Genomic DNA, 25,672 nt, shown 5'->3' with positions numbered 1-25,672 from the left:
TGGACAGAAAGATTTTCTGTTTCTCAAGACCTGCTGTTTCACTTCTGGCCTCTTTGCCCTTCTGAGTTTTGTTATGATCAGGGGTAACTGCCAGACTGGTAAGTTTTCCTAACACTGCACGACCACTTCTGCTTTTTGTGAGAGCCTGCAAAGTTTAAATATGACAGAACACAGACTAGCTTCTGAACGTGCTTTTTTTGTTTTGTCTTGAAAGAACAAAAACTGCTGTCAGTGATGCTTTAAGAAAGATTAAGAAAGTAACTCCTGAAAATGATTTCCCGTATTGCCAGAAGAATTTCAGTGCTTTTTAACAAAACACTTGCATATAATACCTTAAGTCTTATCACATGTATGCACCAGGAAAGAATTCCGAACTCTGGAGATCCCCAAGGGAAAGATTGGGGAAACAATACAAATAGAATATAAAAACAAAACACTACTAAGTTTGCATATCTGATGTCAAGATGCTGAGGTAATATTGACAGCTTAAAAAAAACCCACCAGTCTTTGCCTCTGTTATTGCTGCAGAAAACATGAATACTGATCGAGTTACCTTACTACATCAGAAGTGGGGGGGGCGGGTTTCACGAACATGTACGTGGTGAGGGATAATGTTGAAAGCAAGTAAAAGAATGTAGGTAAATGGAAAAATATAGAACTACGGGGATGGTATTATCCTTTCTATCTGAAGTGAGGGAGACAGTCCAACCCCAGTGGGGTACATGACGAGCCTTTTCATGGTTTCCCCTTCATGAATTTTTGTACATTGTTACCACCCACTCAGATTCTATTTCCAAGTGAATCCTTAAAAATGAAATCCACAAGTTCTTAATAAATAGTTGCAGTTCCCCCTGAAGATGCTGGGTAAAGTGCAGAGAGAAGCACCAGAGGAGCCCTCGGCTGGCTGGTATGGCTTTGCCTAAATTCGGATTTGGTAGCCCACTTCATTCAGAGTGCTGAGGTCGGCCCCCTTCTTCTCAGGCAGAGCAGGCCTGCGGGGGAAAGGCAGGTGGTGGGAAGAGGGGATGGGACGGAGAAAGAAATTCAGTGTTTTCGGGGGCCACCTTGACTCAGGTTCCCTAACCCTGTGATATTTGCCCCTGTCCCACCCCACCAGCCTCAGCTCCCAACTCTGCCTCTTGTTAGTAAGTTCACCTTTTACAGGTTTTGAGGAACATCTTAACAGGCTTTCAATCCAGAAGTCATACAAATGCACAGGTTGCTGAGTGAGTTTGTTCAACTTTAAGCTTGAATTTGGTCACACTCAGACTTGTGAACCTTGCAAGGGTCTAAAAAGTCACATGTACTACAGTAGAGCTAAAAATCTGAGCCAAATTCTCCTTGCAACCTTGGCTTCCTAGTGTCTGTGCCCTAAGGGAAGCCAGCAGCTCCAAGCCGTCTCAGATGATTCAGTCTCACGGGAGATTCCCAGCTCCAGGCCAGACCTATATAATCAGGGTGAACCTGTGACAGTACATCTGAAAAAGCGTGTGACCGTGCAAAATCATTCAGTGGCAAAACCTCTCTCTGCCCTAAATACATTTCCTAAGGTACTTTCCACTACACACCTACACCTAAGCATGTATGTGTCTTCCCCTCCCCCGTGTGGCCTACTTGGAGTAAATTCAGTAACAAAAAATTCACTTTTTCAAAGACTAAGCTTGACGTGCCCATAGGTAACCCTTGTTTTAGAAAAGGATTAAGCAGGAGACATTTCCTAGAGCAATTAAAATATGATTTCCCCACTACCTCTCCTAATATTGTATTTCTTGCCCCAATATACGTTACTTTTGTTTTTAGCTGATGTTTTTAATGCTCTGTGTGATGTTTTTAATGTTCTGTGTCTTGACAGCCTATTCGTTGCCCCTCATCATCCATTCTCCCCTCCTTCCTTAGTGAAGACACCCCGATTTCTAGCTGGGCACGGAGCTGCCTAGAACATAAACCCTATTTCACAGCCTCCCTGAGCTGGGCATGGCCGTGGACCAAGCTGTAGCCAATGAGATTGAAGTGGAAGTGTGGTGTGGCCGTCAATTACCAGGACACCTGTTCCGAAGACAACTGGCATGAGCCCTTCCATCTTTGTCTTTCCCTTTCTCATCTTTCTTGGGGAAGTGGCAGCTGGGGCTGGGCCCTCCAGGTGACACACTGCGGAGGCCGAGAGCAGTAAGCAGCCACCACCACCACCTCTGCTGAGCTTCTTTTACATTATGGTGAATCATGGTTAAACCACAGATTTGACCTAAGCTTCCCCGAGGCCAAAGCCAATCCTAAACTGGTACCATTTCCCTCCATTAACTCACCAATCCAATGGTGATTCAGACACGGCGCTAGAAAGAGTGGATGGTGAGTAGGCCTGAGGAAGGTTAGTATGTGGAGTGAGAACATGTTCCTAGCAAGTTTGCTACGATTCCACTCAGGACAAGCTGCCATGCCTTAAATGAAGTCCAGAGACTCGCCTCTAAGGTCAGTCTCTTCCCTGGAACCCTATGAAGGACGTACGCCCTGATGGCTCTTCAGAGCTCCCCCTGTCTGAAAATGAAGCAGTTCCTTGCGCTTAACAAGAGAAGCCTGCGCCGTGGTCCTTGCGGCATCTGCCGGCGAGCTCGCCCAATGCTGGACCTTTTGTGCACCTGCTTTCTCCACGGCCTGGGATCTTCCTCACACCAAGCCGCGCCTCTCTGGAAATGTTACATGTGCTGCCCTTCATTTATGAAAATAGTGCTCGAACGACACTAGCTTACTACTGTTTTTCAGGTGTGAGAATAATTCTACACTGACCTATTTTCTCTCCCTTGGTCCTCTGACCGACAGCACCTGCTGGAAAGTCGGCGGTGGGGCCGGCCTCAGGGTGGGTCCGCACTCAGGCCTGTAATGGGCACTTCCCCAGGGTCACAGCAGCAACCAGCCACAGGCATGCCGCCTCCTCAGAAGCTATATTTGGCCACTCACTTGACTGACGCTTTAGAGCCTCAGTCTCGAGAAACAGAATTTTCACCCCATTTTTTATAGTTTGTATGCGACTGAAACTCAGGTTCTTTCTGCTGTCGGCGCCCTTGGAAATAAATGCACGTCGTTTGGGGTCTTTGGCTTCCTTTTCCTAAACTGTCCCTGGTCACTACCCTCCAGGTCCCCCACACCTTGCAGATGCCGGGAAATCACCCCTGGAGCATAGCTTTCGTTTATTAGGCTTTGCTGTGTGCCAGGCATTGTTCTAGGAGGCTTACATGGGTTAACTAATTCTCACCATAGCTGTATGGGGTTGATACTGTTACTACCCACTTAACAGAGGAGAAAACAGAGGCACTGAAAGTTAGGGACCTTGCTCAAAGCAAAGTCACATGGCCAGCAAGTGGTAGGTCCACTCCCCAGGATCTAGAGCCCCTGTCCTTTTCCATATCAAACTGCCCCATCCCCCGCACCCCACACAAAGCATCCTCCCAAACACCTGGGAGGGGCACCCCGCCACTCCTGCCTCCGGGCTCCGCAGCCCCCGCCCCCAGAATGCCCTCTCGTGGGTCCTCCTGTCCTCCCGCCCAGGTCCAACCCCAATGCCCCTTCTCCCATGAACAAATTTCTGACTTCCTATGGCATTTCCTTTTGTGCCTCTGGTCAAGAATCCTGCAGGTTCACACGCGTGTGCCTGCCTCGGAGACCGTGCCCAGCTTGCGAGTAGGACCCAGTAAATTCATGTACGAATCCCCACAGCTGAATACCCAGAATCTCTCAACAAACTCTGTTTGAGTTCTCACTAACGTGCTACTGGCCGCCATGTTACCTTTATCAGGGGGTATTTTTGTTTTAACAGAGATGAAGTCCTAAGCCAGGAATTCAAGTCACCATGCCAACATTCTAAGAATTAACAAGTGGGAAGAAAATTGTTTTTCTTCCCATACAGGAGAGGCTTTCCCTCACCTTTGAAAGTCACTTGGGGCATGTGCCAACTCAGAAAGCTCAATGTGGTCCTGCAGCGGCAAGGGGTCTGAGGGCTTCGCAAGGAAAAGAACTAGGTTGTCACTTTCTTCTGTATCCCCACCCCCTCCCCTCCCCATAGGTACCCAGAACCTGGTGGGGGGGGTGGTTAATACTAGCAGGAAATGCATTAAAATGAGATCCCTGGTGAACCGCCTGGAAGAGGAAACACTTCCCTTTCCCGGCCACGCCACTGCTGGCTGCCATTTGCTGGCCTGGCGAGAGGCAGAAGTGGGTTATCACAACCTGCCACCCGCCTGCGGGCCCAGCCAGGAGCCCTGTCCATTCCTCGCCAGCGCTCTCCAGACCAAAGCTGGGTGAGCTGTTGTGTGGGAAGAGGCCTCTTCCAAGGGCTCCCCCGGCTATAATTAGAATATTGCAAGGGGATTTATTTTTAAGAAACACAAGCACCAGATGATGACTCAGCCGGGTCTGCACTTGCCCAGAACCTCTCACCAGATCCACAGTTATTCTTTTAGACTGAATAATGTATTTCTTCAAACCCCTCCCCAGTCCAAACAAGGAAAAGAAATCAACAGATTTTCCTTAAGAAAGGTTCATGGGCCACCTTCCATTTTAGGGGACGAGGGGCCAGGAACTTTAGGTTTTCTCTGCACCCTTTGTGGAAGGAAATAGGGTGCGCACTAATGGGCAATCCCAGCTGCGTCTGTTGTCACGTCTATGTACCCAGGGAGAGCTGGGGGAACTGCCTGACGGGCTGGTGCCGAGTCATCCCTGAACGCCAGCCTCGGGCCCGTGTGCTGGGGTCAGGAGGAGCCCGGCTGGGCAGGGGGTGTGGGCTTCCGCAGAGAAGGTATTCTGTGGGAAATACGCCCAGCATTCGCCCCTGCTGCCTACACCTTGACAGTTGGGGCGGAGTGGACCATCTCCTACGTGTGGCATGCCGGGTCTGTCCCACACCCTGAGGCGGCCTCGGCGCTCAGGAACGGCTTCAGCTGGACGGGATGCTGATGTCAGGGAAGCCACAGGAAGCCTCAGAACCAGAAAGTGGTGGCAGCATGGTGGGGACCCAACTGGGGATGGCAGACAGTACCTCCTGGGGCCGAACATACAAGTCGGTGCGTGTCTGTGTGAGACGGGGTTTATGGAAAAGAGCAATACGGAAGTAAAGCCACTAGGGTTCCCCCAAACCTACTCAGTCCCTCTTCTGCACCTCTGACTAAGGGACTAAAGGCCATGTTGGGGCACCTCCTCCTCGCGCTTCTCAGCACCTGCGCCCCTCTGCCCGGCTGCCATGAGGCTGGGTCAGAGGGTCTGAGTGGCAGCAGGAAAAGCAGGGCTCCTGCGACCTTGCTGCTTGCTCATTCTCAAGAATTCATTTGGCAACGCTTTGTGCCCAGAATCTTCTAGGTATTTGGGTTACCAAGACAAATAGCACTTCCTGCTCTCAGTGGAACCAACATCCATTCCCTCTCTTCTGATGCACATCTCCCTCCTGCTTGTCCCCTTCAAGTGTGAGACACTTTCAGGGACACAGCCCACCTGTGTCCACTCAGGGCTGCCTGAAGGGGATGCGCAGGCCACCAGTCAGCCCATCTATGCTTCTTACTCCTGTCTCCTCTGAGGTCACAAACCCTAGAGTAGGGACGCACATGCCCGTGTGTTCCCACGCACTCACCCTCACTCTCGGACACATGTTAGCTGTATTGGCTGTGGACTCAGGCTTCTAGAAGGGGACAAACATTAAAGGGGCAACTCTAACTTTAACCTTAGTCTGTTAAGGATGTGGGACGAACTGAATGAGGGTCGTGATAGCCCAGCATTGTCAAGGTTAACTGGAGGCCCCAGGCCCTCCTCTCTTGCCCAAGCTGGCAGGAATCGGGCCAGGCCAGGCCCCGATGTAGGCCTGTGGCCTGTTTGGGTAGGACCCCTCTGGCGGGGCGCTGGGGTGGGGGACTGGTTCCTTCACACCTGTCATCCTCATTCAAGGCCAGTCCTGCTCGTCGCTCACATTCCCCGCTTCCCAGGCCTGCAGACACCGCTGCTGGCAGCTGACAGGGCAGACAGCTGAAGCTGCTAAGTCAACAGGCTCCAGCCAAGGCAGGTTTGGCTCTGAAGAGACTCTCTAGCCTTTAGCCCTTTTCTTCAAGCCTTCCCCTGGCCGGAGGCTCTGGCCAGAGACCAAGAGCCACGGGAGGCTCTTGGGATTCCAGGGCACAGCTTCCAGGCTCTCCTTTCTGTGAAGGAGAGCCCCCTAGGAACCCCAACCCTGTCTGGCTATCTTCAGTAGTCAGCTCTGGAGACCCTTGGGCTCACTCCCTCTGCCTAAGGCGGCCTCCCCTGATAAGGCCACCACTCCATCCCGGTTTCTTCCAAGTATCCCCAGGGACCCTGGACCACAAGAAATCCCATGGGGAGCTAAGCCGGGCAATCCTCTGAGTTGGTAACTACCTTCTCTGGGCTTCTAGAAAGAAACCCCACACCATCTTGGAGGTTTTACTTTTCCCTCCATAGCCTTTCTGGCCCGTTTCTTTGTTCTCCTCTGCCTTCCATGCTAAAGAAATTTTCTCCTTCCCACCCTTGAGGATATTTTCTCACTTGGGATCTGACTTCTTGGGCCCCATCCAGCACATTGTCAATGCAATTAGACCATGGAAACAAACTGATTCTCCCCGACTTCACGAAAAGCACCAGACTTGGCCCTCAGTCAACCAGATACCTGGAGACATCTTCCTGACCCTTCCCGGCAGGGTTCCGTGGTCCAGCTCCCCGCCCAGCAGTGAAAGGAGACCTTATCTCAAAGTGGGGCATATTGACCTCTGTAACCCCGAGGGTCCCCAGCAGGGTGGGCAAAGCCCACTAGAGCCAGGACCCGCCAGAGATTGTGACACTGTGATTTATAGTAAGAAATATTCAATATGGCATTCATCCTCATTTCTCGCCCAGAGCCTTTAAAACCCTGGGAATTTCCTAAGTGATTAGAGCACTAGACACGTCTTCTGTAGAAATGCAGCGACTCTGGCTGGGCTCCCCGGTCGGTCGGGGATGGTCCTTAGAAAGGCCGAGCTGTGATTAGAAGCTTGGAATTTTCAGCCCCACCCCTCATTCCCTTAAGAAGAGATAAGGGCTGAAAATGGAGTTAAAGATCAAATCATGCCTCCAAAAAAGATCTCCAAAGTATGGGGGTCAGAGAGCCTCCAGGCTGGCGAACAACATCCACGTCGGGGGAGTGACATATCCAGCTCCATGGGACAGGACCTCCTACACAGGGGACCTCCTGGTTGGTTGTCCGCATCCTTAATTATGTCCTTTAATACACCGGTAAACATGTGTCCCCTGAGTTCTGTGAGCCACTCTCGCCAATTAATTGAAGCAGAGGAGGAGGTCTTCGGAACCTCTGAACCACAGCCGATGGGTCAGACACACCCGTGACAACGCAGGCTTTCAACTGGCATCTGAAGGGTGTGTGCTGGGAAGGCAGCCTTGTGAGCTGAGCCCCGAGCCTGCGGGGCCTGACGCTACCTCCTGGTAAAGGGTGTCAGAGTTGAGTTCAACTGCAGGACACCCAGCTGGTGCCATGGAGAATGGCTTGGGGTGGGGAAAACCTCCCATCTGGTCACCAGCAGTGTCAGAAAGGAAGTGTTCTGCGTGAGCAGAGGAGGAAACACACAGGAGGGAAGCACAGCAGGAAACGACTGTGGGGTCTGTCCCTCCACAAAAGGATAAAAACTGGGTTTTCCCTACTAAACAAGAGGACAAAGAAAGCAAGTCAATGAAGAAGAAAAAAGAGAGGAAAAGGATTATGAAAAGCCAAGGAGTGGAGGAGGGACAAAGAAGAGTGGAGGGGGAGAGAAGACAGAGGTTCTTCTCGGTCTTCAGGGACTCTTGCTCCAATTCAGGAGAATGTTCTGCGTGGTCACTCCCACTGGCAGGAGCTGCTGTCATGCTAAACTAACACAGGCAGTCCAGCCAGAAGGCCACTGTCCCCTCACCCCTGCTCTCCCAGGTTAAGGTCACAGGCAGCAGCCATAGAGCTGTGGACTGTCAAGAGTTGGAAAGGACCCCAAAGAACATTTGTGGTTCTCAGCGGGGGCACTGCTGCATTTTAGGTGGACTGGTTCTTTACTGGGGAGCATGGTCTGAGCCCTGGAGGACCTCCACCGTCCCTGGTACCCCGGGGCCCTCGTGGGGAGCACCCTCTTCACTTCCCCTCCCAACGCACTTCTGACCCTTCTTCCCCAGAGGGCAGGCACCCTGGTCCCTGTTAAGGACCATGGTGGATGCCCCTTAGGGAAGGAAGAGCTGCAGGAGGGCCGAGGCCCGGAATTGTGAAGAGGGAGGTTTAAGTGAATTCACAGAAGACCTTTAAAACAAGGATCTCCACCTCCACCTCCCTGTCTCTTTAAGAACCAGAGGAAACAACTTGCCTGCTCTGCGTGGAAGGCGCTTTAGAGACTCCTCAGGGAACAGAGTATGAGACAGGAGTCGTGGGTGGAGAGCGGGGGACCCCGTTTCCCTCCCGAGGCTTTGTCTCAGCTGACACTAGTGAAGCCATTGCTACGTGCCCTCCCACTCAGCTGACTCCTTTGTCAACCCAGTGACACAGATCCTCCCTTGCAGAAGGATTATTCAGACAAGTGCGAAAATGGAGAGGAATGCAGGACTGGAAGTAGCTCCAGCTGCAGGGGGGAGGAAGGAGAGAGGGGAAGCCGCTAAAATTACCCACACAGATGGGCTGGGACCCCACAGCTGAGGGGCCTCTTGCCTGTTACGGCATTTTCCACCCTCTGGGCCAACACATTTAGAAATGACTTGGTGGCCTTATGTCACGCTGCAATAATAACTCAGTGACAGTCACCAAACCGTACTGAGTCCTGACCATTCTACAGTAGGGTTCTCAAAGTCAGTGGAGTTATTGGGTCATAACCACATTTGTCACTTCCTCGTTTCCTCACCCAAAGTGAGGCGACCTGGAGAAACACCCGCCGGGCGAAGGTCCTGGGTGGGCGCTGCTGTTCCCCAGGCCCACCTCTGGGAACCAGGGCATTCGGGGCTCTAGTGTGTGGCCGCGGCACAAGCAGGGGTGAGGCTTCGCCTGAGGGGGAGATGAGAGCCGGCTTCCCCTCTCCGGCCCCGGGGGAAGCAGCAGGTGGGCGCCCCCCGCCCTCCGCGGCACTGCAGTGGGGCCCGGCCACGGGGGGCCAGGCAGGCCCTCCAGCTCTACCTCAGCAACCTCAGCATCTAGAAGTCCGGGCAGGACTGGGCTCATCTGCCCCTCTCAGCAGAACTGCACCTGGACATTCTGTTCCTTTTAAGGCCAACCCCCATCCCCACCGGTTCTCCCACTCTGACTGAACACGCGGTGGGTCTCCCAGTGGGATCCCAGGACCAGCCCCATCAGCATCGCCCGGGAACTTGTCAGGACAGCAGGTCCTCAGTCCCCACCCAGAGCTGCTGAATCGGAAACGCTGGGGGACGCGTTGGCCAATGTTTTAAAGAGCCCTGAGGTGGTCCCCTTGCTCGAGTTTGAGGACAGGGTTATAGGGCCTTCTCTCTATCCTCCGCTGGACCCTCGCGCTGCACTGGACACTGATAACCTGGCCTCTCTTCCTCACGGCCACCAGATGGCTTGGCCCTCTTCGCCGGCAGGATGAAAGCCATTCAACGCTCAGTCCGTCCACTTCTACCCCCTCATCTGCCTCAAACCCTCCCCCAGCCCCCGGCTCGCTTCGCCCCACCCCCTCAGCCGTCCTCGGCAGGCACCTGCATGCGCTTCGCCCTCCTGCTCCAGTCTCACTCTCTGACTGTTCTTTCCAGTCTCCTGTTTGGATTCTTCTTCCTCTGGCCTACTCAGGGCCTTGACATCACTTCTGTCTTTCCTCAAAACCGTATCCCGCTATCATTTCAACCATCACTTCTAAGTAGACAGTTCTAATATCATCATCTCTATTCCCGAACTTCCGCAAACTTCAGACCTGTCTTTCCAGCAGCTTCTAGGACGCTCTTCCTGGAGGCCTAGGAAGCACTTCAGATTCCACAGGCCAGACTCAGAGGCACTGTCTTGCTCCACTTTTCTCAGGCCGCCACCACCCCTCCTAGCTTGTCATCCTGACTTTTTTCTGCACAGCCAGTTTCTAAGATCTCATTGGCTTTACCATCCCTGGCCCAGCAAGGTAACTTTTTCTGGTCAAAAACTTAGCGTGCCATGCACTACCAAGTTCTTACGGGTCCAAGTAAAAGGCATCCAACAGGAGCCGTCTTCAAAGCCAACAGCTGCCACCCATTCTGTGCCTAAATCCATCAGGCGGAATGCTCTGGACCTGAGCCTGGAGGAAGAGCAGGCTTTGTGGACTGCACAACATTTGCTGAAGATTAGGAGCTCCTGAGGGAAGGCCTCAGCCCTCTTTGAGCAGAGAGGATAATAAATCAGATTAGAGGGCCCGCTCCCTGCTTCATGAGCAATCTGATTCCTATTTCTGGGTCACTCGCTGTATGCTTAATGACCCTCTGGGGAGGGTTTGCAGCATGTTCATAGTCCTCTGAGACAACTGCTACTTTGTTAGTGAGAGCAATGAATGGATGTTTGAAACAGAAAGGAGAGCTGGGTTAGGGTTAGGGTTAAGGGTCAAAGGTGATGGTCAACATCAGGGGCAGGATTAGGGTCAGAGGCCATGGGAGAAAGGCTTTAAGCCATGCTGCACCCTAAAAGCACACACCTATGCAGAAACCATCCTGATCTCCAGCTTCTCTTGCTATACAGGTCCGCCCAACCCATTCACTTGGCCATTTCTCCCTTTTCGAATCCTGGCCTCCAGTCATTTTAGCCTAGATCTTCCTATCTGTAGGTGCTGAACCCTGGGATTGGCAGTGGGAAGTGGAATTCAGACAAACAGGGAACCTTCCTTGGCAGTGACAATACTTTGTCCTGTCCTGTTCTTCTAAGGACAGAACCAACACTACCCTCCCCCACCTCCTTCCCAGAGCCAGGAGAGCTGCGTTCTGGTCCCCGTTCCACCACTGACGAGCTACAAGACTCAGTTCAAATAATAAACTTGTTTTGTGTTCTGGTTCCTTCACTGAAGAATGCAAATTGCAAAACTCGGCCCGCTTACTCCACTGGATTGACGTAACAATAATAACATGCTTGTGTAAAAGCAGTCCATCATTAACTAGTTGTTCCTCTGACAGCTTCTGACTTGCTCCTGACAATATCTTGTGTGACAGGCAGGGAAAGCATTTCTACCCCTTAGATGATGACACAAAGGTTCCGGAAGGACCTGCCAGGCCACAGGCTAACACGCAGCAGAGCAAGGGCTCAGCCGGGCCTTCCGTGCACTGTACCACAGGGTCCCGGCACCGTGAGAACCTCGTGGGACGCATCATGCCGCTGGTATTAATAAAAGTATTATTTTTTCCCAGTGTAATTTTGGCCCAAATATTTGCCAGTGGCTTATCACTGGTGAGCCTGGGCATCCTCAGCATCTCCAATCGGTCATTTCTGAAGTGGGTCCTTTGGACCTAAGGAGCAGGTGTGGAATCACTAACCTCGGGGCTGAAGCAGGGAGAGCAGAGGTAGTCAAGGAAGAGGATGAGCTGGTGGGTATTTCTGATGCCGCCACCCACGGAGGCTGACCTCACCTTCCGCTGGGTACAGAGGGCTACAGGGTTTTAGGAAAGTTCACCAATTCCAACAATCCCATTTTGAGGGGGCGAGAGAACTTAAGCCCAGAAAGGCGGCATGCTTAAGGTCACATAGCTCCTCAGTAGCTGAGTTGGCTCCAGACCCAGGATCCTAATTCTAAGCCCAGTGTTCCTTCCATTCAGCCAGGATTTGGGGCTCTCCTTCATCTCACACAGCCCGGGGCTTTACCCTCCCACTGGGCCTACAGCCGACTGTCAGCAGAGTAAGAGTAATGGGGTGCGGTGCATGGTGGACCCTTTTCCCTAAGAGCTGTCCCCTGAGTGAGGGCCGCCCCCTCGGAGATCACTATTTGGTTCAAATGCCAAGCCCAGGACCCAGCTTTGTCCCCAGGGCCAGGACAAACCCACGAATGTGTGTTGGCCCTTGAGGAAATACTACTCACGACTTATCTCGCCTGCCGAGCCGTCTCGGGGGGCTTGCCTGTCTCCTTCGGGGGGACAAGGATTTCCCCCGGCTTCTCACTTGGGTTGGAGAGTGGGCACTTGCAGGTTTCAGGATCTGAAGGAAATATGAGGAGTTACCATGCTGGTTTCTAACAGCCCCTACTCCTGAGTCTTCCTGCAGCACAGCCCACTCAGGATCCCCCGGCTGACAAGGCCCTGAGCTGGGAGGCTTCCAGGGGGAGGTCTGAGACACTGCTGCACCTCTCACCCTGCGCGCTGGCGAGGGAAAGAGGCACCACGTGCCCGGGAGTGGTTTGATTCCACTGTGCCCCGCGCCCCACGGCAGCGCAGCGGGAGAGGAGCAAGGCCCAGTGCCGCAGCCTCCTGGGGCTTTGCTTTACTACTCAGCGAGTCCCCTCTGGTAAAGGCAAAGTCCCATCTACACTGCCCCAGAAATCAGCTTATCCTTCCTCTGCCTCTCCACCCACACCCATGCACACAGTGGTTTCAATTTGTCAAGACTCTCCATCCCAAGTCGTGCGTAGTGGAGATGACAAGTGCACATGTGCTAAATATAAGCAAGCCTGAATTTGGATAATCCCTGTCCCCTGTGGTCCTCAGTGTCCGCTTTCTCTCAGGGACTCCACAAGCTCTGGAGGGACAAGGACAAGCAGGCATCATGTCACATTGGAAGTGACATGGTAGGAGGAAGAAGGGCTTATGAGCCTAGTTAACATAAAGCCAGCACAGTGCTTGCTCCTTTGTTTGCTGCTGTGACACCAAGGCAGAATTTTTTGCTAAGGGACTTTGCGACTTATCAAACAGTGATATAATGTGACTCTGAAATGGGTTATAAAGCTGGGTGACCCACTCACTCGTCCTGGTTTGCCCAGGACTTTCCTGGTTTTAGTACTGAAAATCTCATGTCCTGGGAAACTCTTTGGTTTCAGGGAAACTGGGATGATGGGCCACTCTCTTACAAAGACAAAACAGACAGAACAAAACAAAACTAGAGCCTTAGTATGAAATGACTAACATTTTAGATTGATTTCAGAGAAGGAACTGCAGACCAAGACATTGTTTTAACTGTAACATCTAGGTTGACTTTGGCTCTGGCTTTTGTAGTACCTATGCAGAGAGAGACATTGCATATGTCAAATAGCGAATGACTTATCATTTTTGTTTTAATAGGGTGGCTACCAAGCAAGATAGCCTTAAGAAACTTTTGAGCATCTCAGAAATGTGGAGCATGGGACAAGAGAGGGGTGGGGAGACAGAGAAAGAGACAGAGAGAGACCAAGGAAGAGCGCTCTCTTGCATCGCGTGTTTGCCTTCCCAGCACCTACCTTCATTCTCATGTCCCTGGCATATTTCTCCAGCTCCTTCCTTATGTCAGCCCTCAACATCTTTGAGACATTGAGGACCAGCTGCTTCCACTCAATGGGCTGGAAGCTATGAGGTTCATGGGGGACGTACAACCCAATCTTGACCTTCTTGACTGTGTGCAGGTATTTCTTGTAGGAGTCTTCAAAGTCAAAGATAAGGTCACTCAGAGTCCGAAAGGTCAGTGGCTTGTCCATCAGCTCAGCCCTTCGGCTCATGCCCAGAGAGCCATAGCGGCCATTGCAATAGATCCCCAGCACAACATGGTGAAAGTAGTTTCCTGAGAAGTAGGTTTTAAAGCTGATGGGGAATCGCTCGATGGAAGGCTGTCCATTCGTTAAGTAGCTTAGATCATGAGTCAAGGAAGAGAAAGTAGGCCTTGCAAAGTCACAGAGCTTGAGCTCCCAGGAAGGGAAAGTGGCCCATGGGGTTGTAGAGTCCACCCCTCAGCCTCTGACCAGGTGTGTACCCACCTTTCCAGACTAATCCTCTTTTAAAGGATTCCTTCCATGTCTTTGAGCACCTCCCACATGGCACACTGAAACCAAAGTAATATGGCACAAAGAGAAAAAATGTGCCACCCTTTTTAGTGTTAAATAAGTGCAAAACAAAACAATAACAAGGTACTTTTTCCTCCTTTGATTTTCTATGGGGATGACAATTTTTTAAAGGGTTTTTTATGCAGCCCTGACCCAAGGGGCTCAGTTGGTTGGGTATCGTCCTTCAAAGATCACCAGTTCAATTCCCGGGCAGGGCACATGCCTGGGTTCCACGTTCAGTCCCTGGTCAGGGAGCATTTGAGAGGCAACTGACCAATGTTTCTCTCTCACATTGATATTTTTCTCCCTCTTTCTCCTTCCCTTCCCTTCTCCCTAAAAATAAATAAATAAAATCTTTTTTTAAAAAAGGTTTTTTTAATTCAGTTGGAATGACGCTTTCAGACGTAAACTCTGGCTGGAGTATGTGGGGCACACCAGGAACTGAAGGCCTCTGCGATGTTCAGCAGAAAATGACAACCAGAATCAAGGCAAGTCAGTGGACATGTGAAAGAGGCAGACTGGCTGATTAACGAGATGGTAAATGACAGAAAGGTGTCAGAATGGATCACGGTGTGTGACCTCGTCTGCTCCTCTCTATGGCCCCGTCACGGCTGTGACAGCAGCCACGGGCACCACACTGGGGCGGCCTGCAGCGCCTCAGCCTCAGGCTCCCAGCCTCACAGTTCGGCTCTCGCCTCTCGCCTCTCGCCATGTCCTGGCCCATTTGGAGGTAACGGCCCAGCCTCGTACTGTTACCTCGGTTTGGGCCCAGTAACCCTACGGGATGCAGCTTTAAGTAACTGCCCCAATGACTCCAAGTTCTGGATCAATGGACAAGAGGCCCTCCATCCGCAAGCCCATCTCGAAGTCCCGGGCAGCCCCGGCAGGGGTATGGTGACCCAAAGACCCAGCTTTTATGGAGAGGGATCTTAGAATCTCATGAAGTCACTCCTTGGCTGACCATCTTTGGTTATTCCACAGTGTTCCTCAGGTAAACAATAACCCAGGCACTTAACATGGCAGCTTGGCCATAGGAAAGGCTCAGGAAGTAGGGACAGTGTGAGGCCATCCCACCCTGATCACGCTGGATCACGTCTGACCTGGGAAGCTACGCGGGGTCGGAGGTGGGAACAGTTCTCCGCTCTCCAGAATTAGCCTTCACCAATTCTCGCCCTTACTCCAACGTACTTTCCACACAGTGGCCAGAATGCTCTATTTAAGCCAAAATGTGGGACACGTCACTCTTCTGCTTAAGTTTCCTGCGCCTGCCATCCTCTCTAAGACTCGCTCCAAACCCCTTAGCAAAGTCCCGCCGTGATGTGGTCCCTGCTCGTTGTTACTTGCACAGTCTAATCTTCCCCGCACCCTGGACCAGCACCCTGACCAGACCCGGGATGGTTTCGAAGGCTACGTCGAGACTGTAATGAACACACAGACCTGTGCCCACTCCCTCAGCACATACTATGAAGTCACATATAACCGAAAATTTTAAATGACGTTTACATTGCCAAGCTATGAGGCCAGAGTAACCTATGAAACTCAAAAACATGCTACTAAGCACACTCTACATTATGTCCCTATTGTAGTCCAAGTTCTTTCATGCCTTACAGTATGAGGGACTCAAACCTGGCAGAGGTCTGGGGCGTCTCTAAGAATCATGAGTGACAAGGATGCTGTGGGCTCACACAGGCTGCACCCCCGAGGACAGCCTCCTTCCCCACGCCCTTCCTGGGGTGTGATAGCTTCCCTGGCCTTCCTCAGCTCCTGCCCCCACGAACTCCCGCACACTCATCGCTGGCCACTGCATGCTCACTGGTTGCTATTTGTCCACTGTGAGGGCAGAGTTGTTGGGCCTGCCGGCACCCCTCCCGGGCACAGCATGTCGGGCACACAGAGTGCTTGCTGAAAAGGGGAACCTTAGACCGCGAGGCTACGTTTCCTTACACTTAAAAGGACTGCTCTCACTGTGGGGCTGTGGGCTGCTAATCCAGGCACCCTGAAAAGAAAGAGGCTGACAGAACTCAGGCCATAGCCCTGAGGTCAGCCTCGTCCTCTGCCCTCAATTTAACCAGAGGACTCCTCTCTATAAAAATGATTTCTAATGTATTCTCTTCACTTCATCATGTGAGATTAACTGGCAGTCACAAGCGAAATCACATCCTTCTGAGTCCTCTTACATAAATTCTTTCTTGCTTTCTGGGGCGAGTTCCCTGGGGCTGGCATGAGGGCATTCTTTAGTTGTTTCAGTCAGTGTAACAAACACTTACTGAGTGAGTGCCTCCTGACCAAACAGCCTGCTGGGCAGGGCTGAGGGGCCCTTCTCAGGACGTCTCGGGGGGAGAGAGACTCTCCAACAATAGGGTCAGAACGATACTTCCTCAAAAAAAATTAGACATAGACTTACCATATGATGCAGCAATTCCACTTCTGGGTCCATCTCCAAAAGAATTAAAAGCAGGGACTAAGATGGGTATCTGCACCCCCGTGTTCCCAGCAGCATTATCCACAACAGCCAAAAGGTGGAAACAACCCAAGTGCCCGTGGATGGATGAATGGATAAACCACCGGGGTATATACATGCAATGGAATATTATCCAGCCTTTAAAAGCAGGCAATTCTGACACATGCTATGACGTGAATAAGTCTTGAGAACACTATGCTAAGTGAAATGAGCCAGCGACAAAAGGACAAATATTATGTAATTCCACTTTGTGAGGCACCTGGAGTAGTCAAAGCCCTAGAGACAAAAAGTGGAATGAGGGCTGCCGAGGGCTGGGGAACGTGGGGAGGGGTCAGCGTTTAATGAATACGCCGTTTCAGCTGCGGAGGAGGTGCTGGAGACGGATGGCGGGGACGGCTGCACGGACGTGGGAGTGTCTCAATGCCACAGGACTCTGCCCTTAAAAACAGTTAAAGTGGTACATTTATGTGATGAATATTTTACCATGATTTTTAAAACCCCCACATTTGCAGTATGTGTATGTCAAGTTACGCTGTACACCTTAAACTCACACAGTCCTGCCCTGGCCAGTGTGGCTCAGTTGGTTGGAGTATCACCCCAGAAACCAAAAGGTCGCAGGTTTGACCTCCAGTCAGGGCCCATGACTGGGTTGTGGGTTCAGTTCCCGGTCGGGGCACATTCGGGAAGCAACTGATCGAGGTTTCTCTCTTGCACTGATGTTTCTCTCCTTCTGTCTCTCTCTCCCTTCCCCTCTCTCTAAAATCAATAAGCATGTCCCTAGGTGAGGATAAAAGCAAACGGACAAACTCACACAGTCCTGTATGTCAATTATATCTCAATAAAACAAACAAAAAAACCCACCAAAACCTACAATGTGATGTGTGCTGTAAGAGACAAGCCAGCAACCTTAGGGAGAGCAGCGAAGAGGCCCCAAAATTAGTCTTATGGGACAAGCAGAATCAACCATATGGAGAAGTGGGGATGGGACCGGAGAGACCACTAGGGTCTCCTGTCACGAGTCACTCTCTCTAGGATGTGTCCCATCATTATGGCCCTGAGTAAAGCCTTGGGTCCTGGAACAACTGGGACCAAGGGGAACGGGACAAGTGAGGATGAGAGTAGGGAACAGCCTGAGCTTTTCTAGGGGAGAGGGAAGAGCAGGGGCCCAAGACCATGGAAGACAGACCCAGCATCCAGCCTGCTGGGGATATGCCTGACGTGCCTTTACTAATGAACCTGTTACTGAAATAAACCATAGTACTTTTGTACCATAATTAAGTCCCACCAGGGTCAGCATGGGCCCCAAAATTGCTGCTATTATTCCAAAACTAATTTGGAACCAAAGGTCTCTCTCTCCAGCATGTATGTGAAAGTATGCCCAGGCGCGCAAGCAAGATGAAAAAAGCGGGTCTGTGGGAATGGATCCTGGGTTCCAGGCTCAAGAAACAAGAGAACACAAGGAAGGATACAGGCTTCCGAGCAGCATCCAAGGTTGTCAAGGCACCACTTGTTTCCCAGGACCTGTGGGCAAGGGGAGGGGTGGCTGTGGAGCCACAGACAGATGACCCAAGTCACGACCTCCCCTGTGCCCGAGAGGAGAGCAGGCCACAGGGATGCTGGCACAGAGCAAAGAGCAAAGATTAAGATGCTGTAACTTTTAGAATTTGGGTGTTTCTCGTCTGCATCCAAGAGTCAAATTTCCCTGAGTCCGGCAGTGTGAGCCAAACTTCTGCACCCTCCCCACACTCTTCTGGAATGCCACACCGGGAAGAACAAGGGAAAACCAAGAGCACACTACCCTTGGGTCTGGACAGTCCCAGAGGCTGCTCGTGGGCCTATCCCCACAATCCTAAAAGTTTGTAAGTAATTCCTGTACCCCAAAGTAAGGCTTGAATTTCTGAATTGGCACAGGGACAAGACTATTATGTACACGACTGCTGTAAAGCGAGTGGCCTCTGTCCAGATGCACTCAGTCATCTGTCGGCAGACGTCTGGAGTGACGGGCCCGCCCAGTGCAGGGCCTACACTTGTGATCTCCCCTCTCTGATCTCCACCAGCAAACCCCCAACAATTGTTCACCCCATGAAACTTGCAGGAGGCTCTGCCCAACAGCTGTGCTGACTCAGGGAGGGGGGCACCCTGAGCCACCTGCTGCCCCCGCCCATCCTCCTGCCCTCCTGCTGGGCCCCCCAGGCTGGATGTTTCATCCCAGTGGGTAGCAGGGCGGAGGTCTGACTGGAGGGAGGGGCTTCTGTAGGCTCCAGTTTCCAGTTTTGAAATGTCAGCCCGGCACCTGTGGACTATCTTGTTTCAGTTCCAGCAGCCGCTGCACTGCAGACTGCGGCGCGGCGGTAACTCCCCTTTCCGTGTAAATGTCCAGGGGACCAGAAAGCAGGCTAGATCTGTCCTCCTGTCCCCAGTCTGATTCTGAGCCACCCATCCTTCTGCCGACTTCCTGTAGCTCCTTCCCTGGTTTTCCTTCTACCTCTTGAGCTGTCCTTCTTAGTGTCATTTATGGGCCCTTGGGGTCAACTAGCCCAAAAAACAGTGAGGTTTCATCCTTGGTCTTTTTCTCTTCTCACTCCATGAATGGTATCTGTCACCCCCTGAACACACAGCTCCCAAATTTGTATTTCCAGCGCACATCCCCTCCTGAGCTCTGGACTCCAAACACCTCACCCAACATCCCACAGGCTCCTCAAATTCAACGTGTCCAAATCTGAACTCACTTTCCCACAAATCTGATCCTCCCTTTTACGTCCTTCCCTTAGGCTGTGGCAGTAGCATCCAATCATCCAATTTTCCAAGCCAGAAATGGGACTCACCACCTCCTCCTCCTCTAACTCCTCACATCTAATCAGTCCACAAGGGGTGTCGATGACACGCCCAACACCCTCCCGCACCTTCACTGCCACCTTAGCTCACATCTGTGCCGAAGTGTCTTCTCACCTCTGTCATTCTCGTCCTCCCAGCCCATCCTGTACAGACCATCGTCGCTTAATCCAGAAATCGACCGCATCTGTTGATCCCTTCCGCATCAGCCCCTACACCCAGCCGGCCTCCAAGACCTGTCAATTCTGTCTTCTTCATAGCCCTTGAAACTGTCCCTCAAATCCATTTTCCCACTGCTAGGACCATGGTCCGGAGCACCACCATTTCCCTCTTGGGACAGCTCCTACCTGGCTCTGCAGATGCAGCGCCGCCCTTCTCCAGTCTGCCCTTCCCTCTGCCCTAATAATTACCTCTCTGAAGCGCACACCCAATCGTGTCCCACCTCTGCTCGCGCGCTTTCACCTGGGCTGCCCGTTGCCTTTCTGGAAAAGGTCACACGTCTCAGCACAGCACCCAAGGACCGAACTGGTCTTATCTGGGACCATCTATCAAGCCCATGTCTTGCCATGTTCCCTTGGTCACAGTCCCTTCTAGCCATCATGCCAAAGGACTGGGAGTTCCTTTGCTCCTCCATCAGGTCATGCTCTACTGCCATCACTGCTAATACGTCAGTGCCATCACAGTTTTCTGGACCGCACTAGGTCTAGGGGCTGGGTGTCTGGTGGAAAGTGGAACAGAAAGTGTGGGAGAGACCAGACCTTTGTTTCAGCTCTGTCCTGTAGAGCCAGGACACTACACCATTACATGGTCTCCTCCACAATCCACTCATAGGATCTTCCCTGGGGATGCACTTGAAGGATCCCACTTCTTCTTGAGTGCCTTTCCTATTGCAATGCCGAGTGAATGCAAGAAAACAAAAACACATGCAAAAAAAACCCCAATGACACACCCTGGCCAGGTAGCTCAGCTGGTTAGAGCATCATTTTGATATGCCACGGTTGTGGGTTCAATTCCCAGGGCACATACAAGAACCAACCAATGAAAACAAAATAAGTGGAACAACAAATCAATGCCTCTCTCCCTTTCTTCTTTTATCTCTCTAAAAAACCAATTTAAAAAAATGATATATACTCTCTCTTCCTCTCTTTCTAAAAAATCAATAATTTCAAAACCCCAATGATATACACTCTTTCTCTAGTCCCTCCAAGTTAAAATTCTCCTCGTGGCTAGTGAGGCTGGCCTGAGAGCTGGCCCAATGTCGCTTTAGCTAACAGGTTACACTGCTGATGATCCAAGGAGCCAGGCTTAGTCCAACTCCAATGGTGGAAGTTACAGAGAAACATCAGAGAGCTTGATATTTTCCTCCAAGGAGACAACGGCCATCATCTCTGTGGAACTAGGATGTTAAAGGCACAAACAGCCCCAGAGTGAGGCCACCATCTATGAAGTAAAATTAACCAAGTGTAACTTAAAGGATACATGCCCAGGATGACAGCTTCAAGGCATTTAATAGGCAAGGACTCTCGAGTCATTTCTTTCGCTGTTTCCATTAACCTGTAGGATAGAGCACAGCAAAGGATCTCAGGACTTATTTAATGATGCAATTGGTCTGTGTGTCAATCTATCAGCATGCCTCTCTCCACACTAGGCACCATGCAGGAATACGAGGGAAAGGGGAGAACTCGCTCTGCAGGAGGCACATCTGCACTTGGCAGAAATAAAATCCTAAATCTCCACTCCCCTCTCTAAGAGCTAGTTCCTGGATGTTAGTGCCCACATTCCACAGCATGCTCCCATTGCCTCAGGACAAGGGACAATACCTGGAGCAAGTAAAGGAGGCCGCATGAACCAATCTCATAGGCCTCTCCCACCCCCTGAATGAGTTAGTCTCCACCCCTGAGCTTATCGGTCAGAGTGCTCCAGACACCAGCCCCACCTTCAACGTGGCCCTGGGGCACCCCCGCCTCCACCCCTTACAGACAGGGATACTGGGATACAGGGACAGAGGTGAGGGAGGGAGTTAGCAGCTCTCAGTAAGAAAGAGGTCACCTGGCCCACAGGTCATGCACCACTTACCCACTCAGTGGTCTCATTTTCCTAATTTCAAAGAACTGGGTCCCTGTATGATTGTATCTGTGTGAAGTATGTAAAGGGAAAGTGACTGGAAACTCCAAACGTCCCAGAAATCCAGCAGAGGAAGCTACCCATTGATTTCTCAATGGGATGAGAAAGTGAGAGCTTTCCAGAAGGTAGTCAACATCCTCTAACTCCTCACTGTCCTGCCTGGAAATCGGAGTCCCAGCTTGGGTCCCAAAGCACCTTGGACCGTTAGAAGAGCTATTTTCAATCTTCTCTATATTCTGGTTAGTTGAATACATGTCTTAATTCACCTACTAGATTATAAATTCTTTGAGAGTTGGGACCATTTATTTATCATCTCTATATCAACCATAAAGCCTGCACAAACCCAACATATTCCAGTAGCACATATTATTAAATGAATGAGGAATAAGGGAAGGATAGGTGGAAGGGTAGATGGATGGATAATGGATTAATGGATGGATGAATGGCCGGGTGGATGGATGGATAAAAGGAATGAAGGATGAATGTAACTGACGAATGGAAGGGTGGATGGACAGTTGCACAGCTGGATGGCTGGCTGCATAGACAGAAGGGGCATGGGGATAGGTGGATGGAGGGAGGAATGTATGGAATGGAAGGGTAACATAGAGAAAAGGAGATGGATGGCAGTAGCATTTCTCAGTAGCTCAGACTGCAGCAAACTTAGTATGGAAATATCACTTTTATTTCATGCTCAGACTGACCCTTGGCATTGATTATTAAATGTGACAGGATGACAACAATATCCACAACCTGGGATTTAAGTGGTTGCCCAGAGGTCTCAGGGACTGGAGAGCCTGCACCAGGTTATTCTGAAGGAGACCAAAGATTCCCTAATGTCATGCTCTCTGAGACTGGATCTTGATGTTTCTGAGCCTAAGGAAACGTTGCTTGTGAGTTTCCCTCTCCTGCCTCAAACAAATCCTACAGAAAAAGTGCACATTGGGAAGTTGCTAATGAAGCATGAACTTGTGACCCAGGCAGGGTGGATGTGTGAGATTGTATGCGTGTCCCTGCTGTGGCGGAGACAGCTGTAGAGGGTGGTGCTCAACACCTAAAGGCACTGCACACTCTTCTGAGAAGGGCTGGGAGTCCTCCCCGGTCCGGATGTGCCCGGCCACTCAGACAAGCGCATGTAACCACTGCCTGCGGCTCGCCATAAGGGCTCCACCTCTGGGATCTGATTTCAGGCCACGGTTTTAACCCCCTGCCGATGCTATTCAGAGCCACCTCCTCTTGGACGGTTGAATTGGAAGTTCCAGGGTGAGGGCCAGGGGCTGATTTTAACAAGTTTGGAAATTAATGGCATGGCCATAAGAATAACCAACAACAATACAAGCTTGCCTAGCTTTGAAAAAATAATATACGAACCTTAGAGGTAAAAGGAAAAAATCTATTCTCACTGTGAGGTGATTTTTTTTTTTAACTTTACCAAAGATTTCATTCAAACTGTGAGAGTCCAGTATATTTAAAGCAAGATTCAGCCCTGGCCAGGTAGCTCAGTTGGTTGGAGCATCATCCCTACACCAAAAGGTTGCGGGTTCCACCCCCAGTCAGGGCACATACCTATGTTGCAGGTTTGATCCCCAGCTGGGGCATGTACAGGAGGCAACCAACTGATGCTTCTCTCTCTCCCATCGATGTTTCTCTCTCTCTTTCTCTCTCTAATCAATGAGCATGTCCTCAGGTAAGGGTTTAAAAAAATAAACAAAAATTTAAAAAAATATAAAGTAGATTTCAACTGGCAAAAATGCAGTGTATATGATCAACTTTCCCTGTTTATATATCTAGCTTATACCTCTAGTGCATACAGTGAGACAAACCTATAATAAAATAATGAAAAATTACCTGGCCATCTTTTCTCAGTTCCTAATGGGTACACCAGCTCCTGCAAGTGAGCTGGGAGGAAAGCTTCCTGTAAACACAGCCATCAGAGTGACAGGCTCACCGGCCGGGCCCACCCTCAGCAGAGCTCAGGGGACACCTCCTTCCAGAACCCAGTGCCAGATCAGCACGGCTGTTGGCCAAGGCTCCGAGGCTGTCAGAAGGGAAGGCAGGATTTGTGCTGAGCATGTCTACAGTCAGGGCTGGCCCCAAGAGGTCCCTGTACTCTAGCCCTGGGCACGCTGTTCGGGGACAAAGCAGGAGGAAATCCCAGGGCACTAAGTAAAAGCCTGGTCGGAAGGTAAAACAGAGGCCACACTCTGCTTTCTTTGTGCGGAGGCTCCCCTGGCCTGGTGCCTGCAGTGCTTCCCTTCCCCAGCCCTCTCCGCGGTCAGCGATCTGGGTCAGTGACCATCAGAGTGCATGAGAGAAAAGTAACAAAGCAGCTCCTTCAGGGCAGCCAGGAAAACTCCACCGAGAAAGTGCCGCGGGGTTTACCAGAGGATGCAGATCTGCCCCTCTTGGTGCATTCCCCACCAAGCTTGCTCTCTTTCATCTCTGGTCAAATGATCCTTGTGAGTAACCATTTTAATTTCTGTTGCTTTCTGGAATGTTCTGACGAGTTGGTCACATCCAGGAAGGCTCAGTTTTAGGGTCCAGGTCTAACCCTGGCAGGAGTTTTTGCTTCTGGATCGCATGGAGCTCCCCAGGGAGGGTCCGGTTTGGGGATCGGCACACCACCAGGGAGCCTTCTGAGGCCTGGAGCTGTCTGACTCACCCCTGAAGCTGGGGCGACCTTCTCCCTCTAATATCACTTCGGCAGTCCACTGGAAAGACGCCGTGCGGGGGAGTTCATAATCTGTAAAGCGGGAACTCAGAAGCTAATCAAGTAACCTGCTCACCCTAAACAGCAGAACTGGTGTTATTCCCATCTGGTAGTAGCTGTCCCTTCAGGGAAGTCACAAAAATCCACAGGAAAGAGTCTTGCCTATAGCACAGAGAGGAGGGGCCTCTTCCAGGGCACGTAGGGCATGAGTCAGTGCCCCGTGGGATCCTTTCCGCTGAGTTCTAGGTCTTCGGAGGGGAAGGACCGAGGTCAGCAGAGGCTTGACCTCCCGGACAATGGGCCGGGGGTCTGCAGGGAGTCTGATGTTGCCTTAGCTCTGAGCTGCCACTGACTTGCCTGGACAAATGCCCTATCCCTCTCACATATCCTCTGTCAGCCGAGCTCCCATTTGGCTCCTGTCCCGGATGAAACATCAGAGCAGCCAGTGGGCCACCCGCCTCTGCTCCTTTGTTCGGACACTGTTGCTCCTGTGGGCCCTCAGAACTGATCTAATCCTGCCTGCAAACAATCTGAGGATGCCACAGGGGGAAAAAAATGTAGCATGGCTGGTCTGAACCCAGCCTGGACTTGCAGCGATCCTCAGCTCTTCCCAAACGCAAGTGAGGGGAGAGGGCCCCCATCCCAGAACCCCCTTCATTCATGCAGAATGGAGCGACGCCACCAGTCTGGGCCACCTGGGGAGCCCAAAGCAGTGCCAGGTGGGCCTCCGGTAGATTATGAGCAGCCGGGAGGAAGGCAAAAAGTGAGAGAGGAAAGAAAAGAAACAGGAGACTCAGAGGGGAAGGGGGGGCGGAAAGGACTAGAGAGGAAGAGAGAAGATGGGAAAGATGGCAGAGGAGGAGGAGGTGGAGAAGGAGGAGGAGAGGGGCTGGGGTAGCCCACCGCCGCCTCACTGCCTTCTTGCCCTCCTGGCCCACATCCTGCTTCAAAGGGGGGAGGGTCTGATCACTGTGATTACATCCTGTTATCACTCCTGCTAGACTCTCACATGGAGCATCCCTCCATGCCCGCCCTCACCAACCTTAGAGAGCATTTGCTGACCAGCTGGGGACACACATGCCACCAGGGTTGTGATCACCTGGCTCGTCCCCTGGCTGGGTCTGGTCAGACCCTGGTTGGAAGGATACTGTAGTGTCTTCATGTAGTTCTGAATTGCCTGCAGCCAGTCTGGGATCGTCATCGACAGCCTGTAGTTGGGAACCTGGGGTATTGAAGGCTGCGGAGAAGTAGAGAGAGGTTTTTATTCAGGCGGATGCTCTGCAGCTCAGTGCCTGAGGGTGGGCACAGGGCTGAGAGCACCAGAGAGCTGCTTCTGGGAGCAGATAGCTGCCCTGGAATGGCCGCCTGTTCAAGCAGTACCTCCTGGACAAGGTTCCCCCACACCAGCTGGTCCCTTGCTGAAGTCCTCCCTCTCTGCCTTCCCTCTATACACACTCCGCTCCGGGTCACAGGGGCTCTCTATGGGCCCTGTGTGTTGTGAGTGTGAACACGGCCACTCTCCCCAGGGAGCCTAAGCCCCTCATGGAGGCCAAAAAGCATGTCCTATAGTGTCACCCACTGAGTCTGGACCAGGATGTCCACAGAGAT

General features: G+C 51.5%; 1 protein-coding gene across 2 annotated transcripts in view; it reads right to left on the bottom strand.

The window, feature by feature from the left end:
• Positions 1-919: 919 nt before the first annotated feature.
• VASH2 (vasohibin 2) overlaps positions 920-25,672 on the bottom strand; it is a 32,226-nt gene continuing 7,473 nt past the window's right edge. The window contains exons 2-7 of one of the 2 annotated variants that reach the window (XM_054587525.1): positions 25,213-25,301; positions 21,310-21,366; positions 20,713-20,787; positions 13,365-13,746; positions 12,018-12,133; positions 920-992 (exon numbers count right to left, since the gene is read on the bottom strand). In XM_054587525.1, the coding sequence (XP_054443500.1) occupies positions 920-992; positions 12,018-12,133; positions 13,365-13,746; positions 20,713-20,787; positions 21,310-21,366; positions 25,213-25,301 (792 nt within the window). The remainder of the gene's footprint in view (positions 993-12,017; positions 12,134-13,364; positions 13,747-20,712; positions 20,788-21,309; positions 21,367-25,212; positions 25,302-25,672) is intronic. The other variant, XM_054587526.1, reaches the window with a different exon arrangement.

This window comes from Pteronotus mesoamericanus, unplaced genomic scaffold (assembly GCF_021234165.1).
Source record: "Pteronotus mesoamericanus isolate MK-2021 breed Mesoamerican mustached bat unplaced genomic scaffold, CSHL_Meso_final scaffold_1186, whole genome shotgun sequence".
Classification (NCBI taxonomy): Eukaryota; Metazoa; Chordata; class Mammalia; order Chiroptera; family Mormoopidae; genus Pteronotus; species Pteronotus mesoamericanus.
This window is presented reverse-complemented; position numbering and strand designations above follow the sequence as displayed.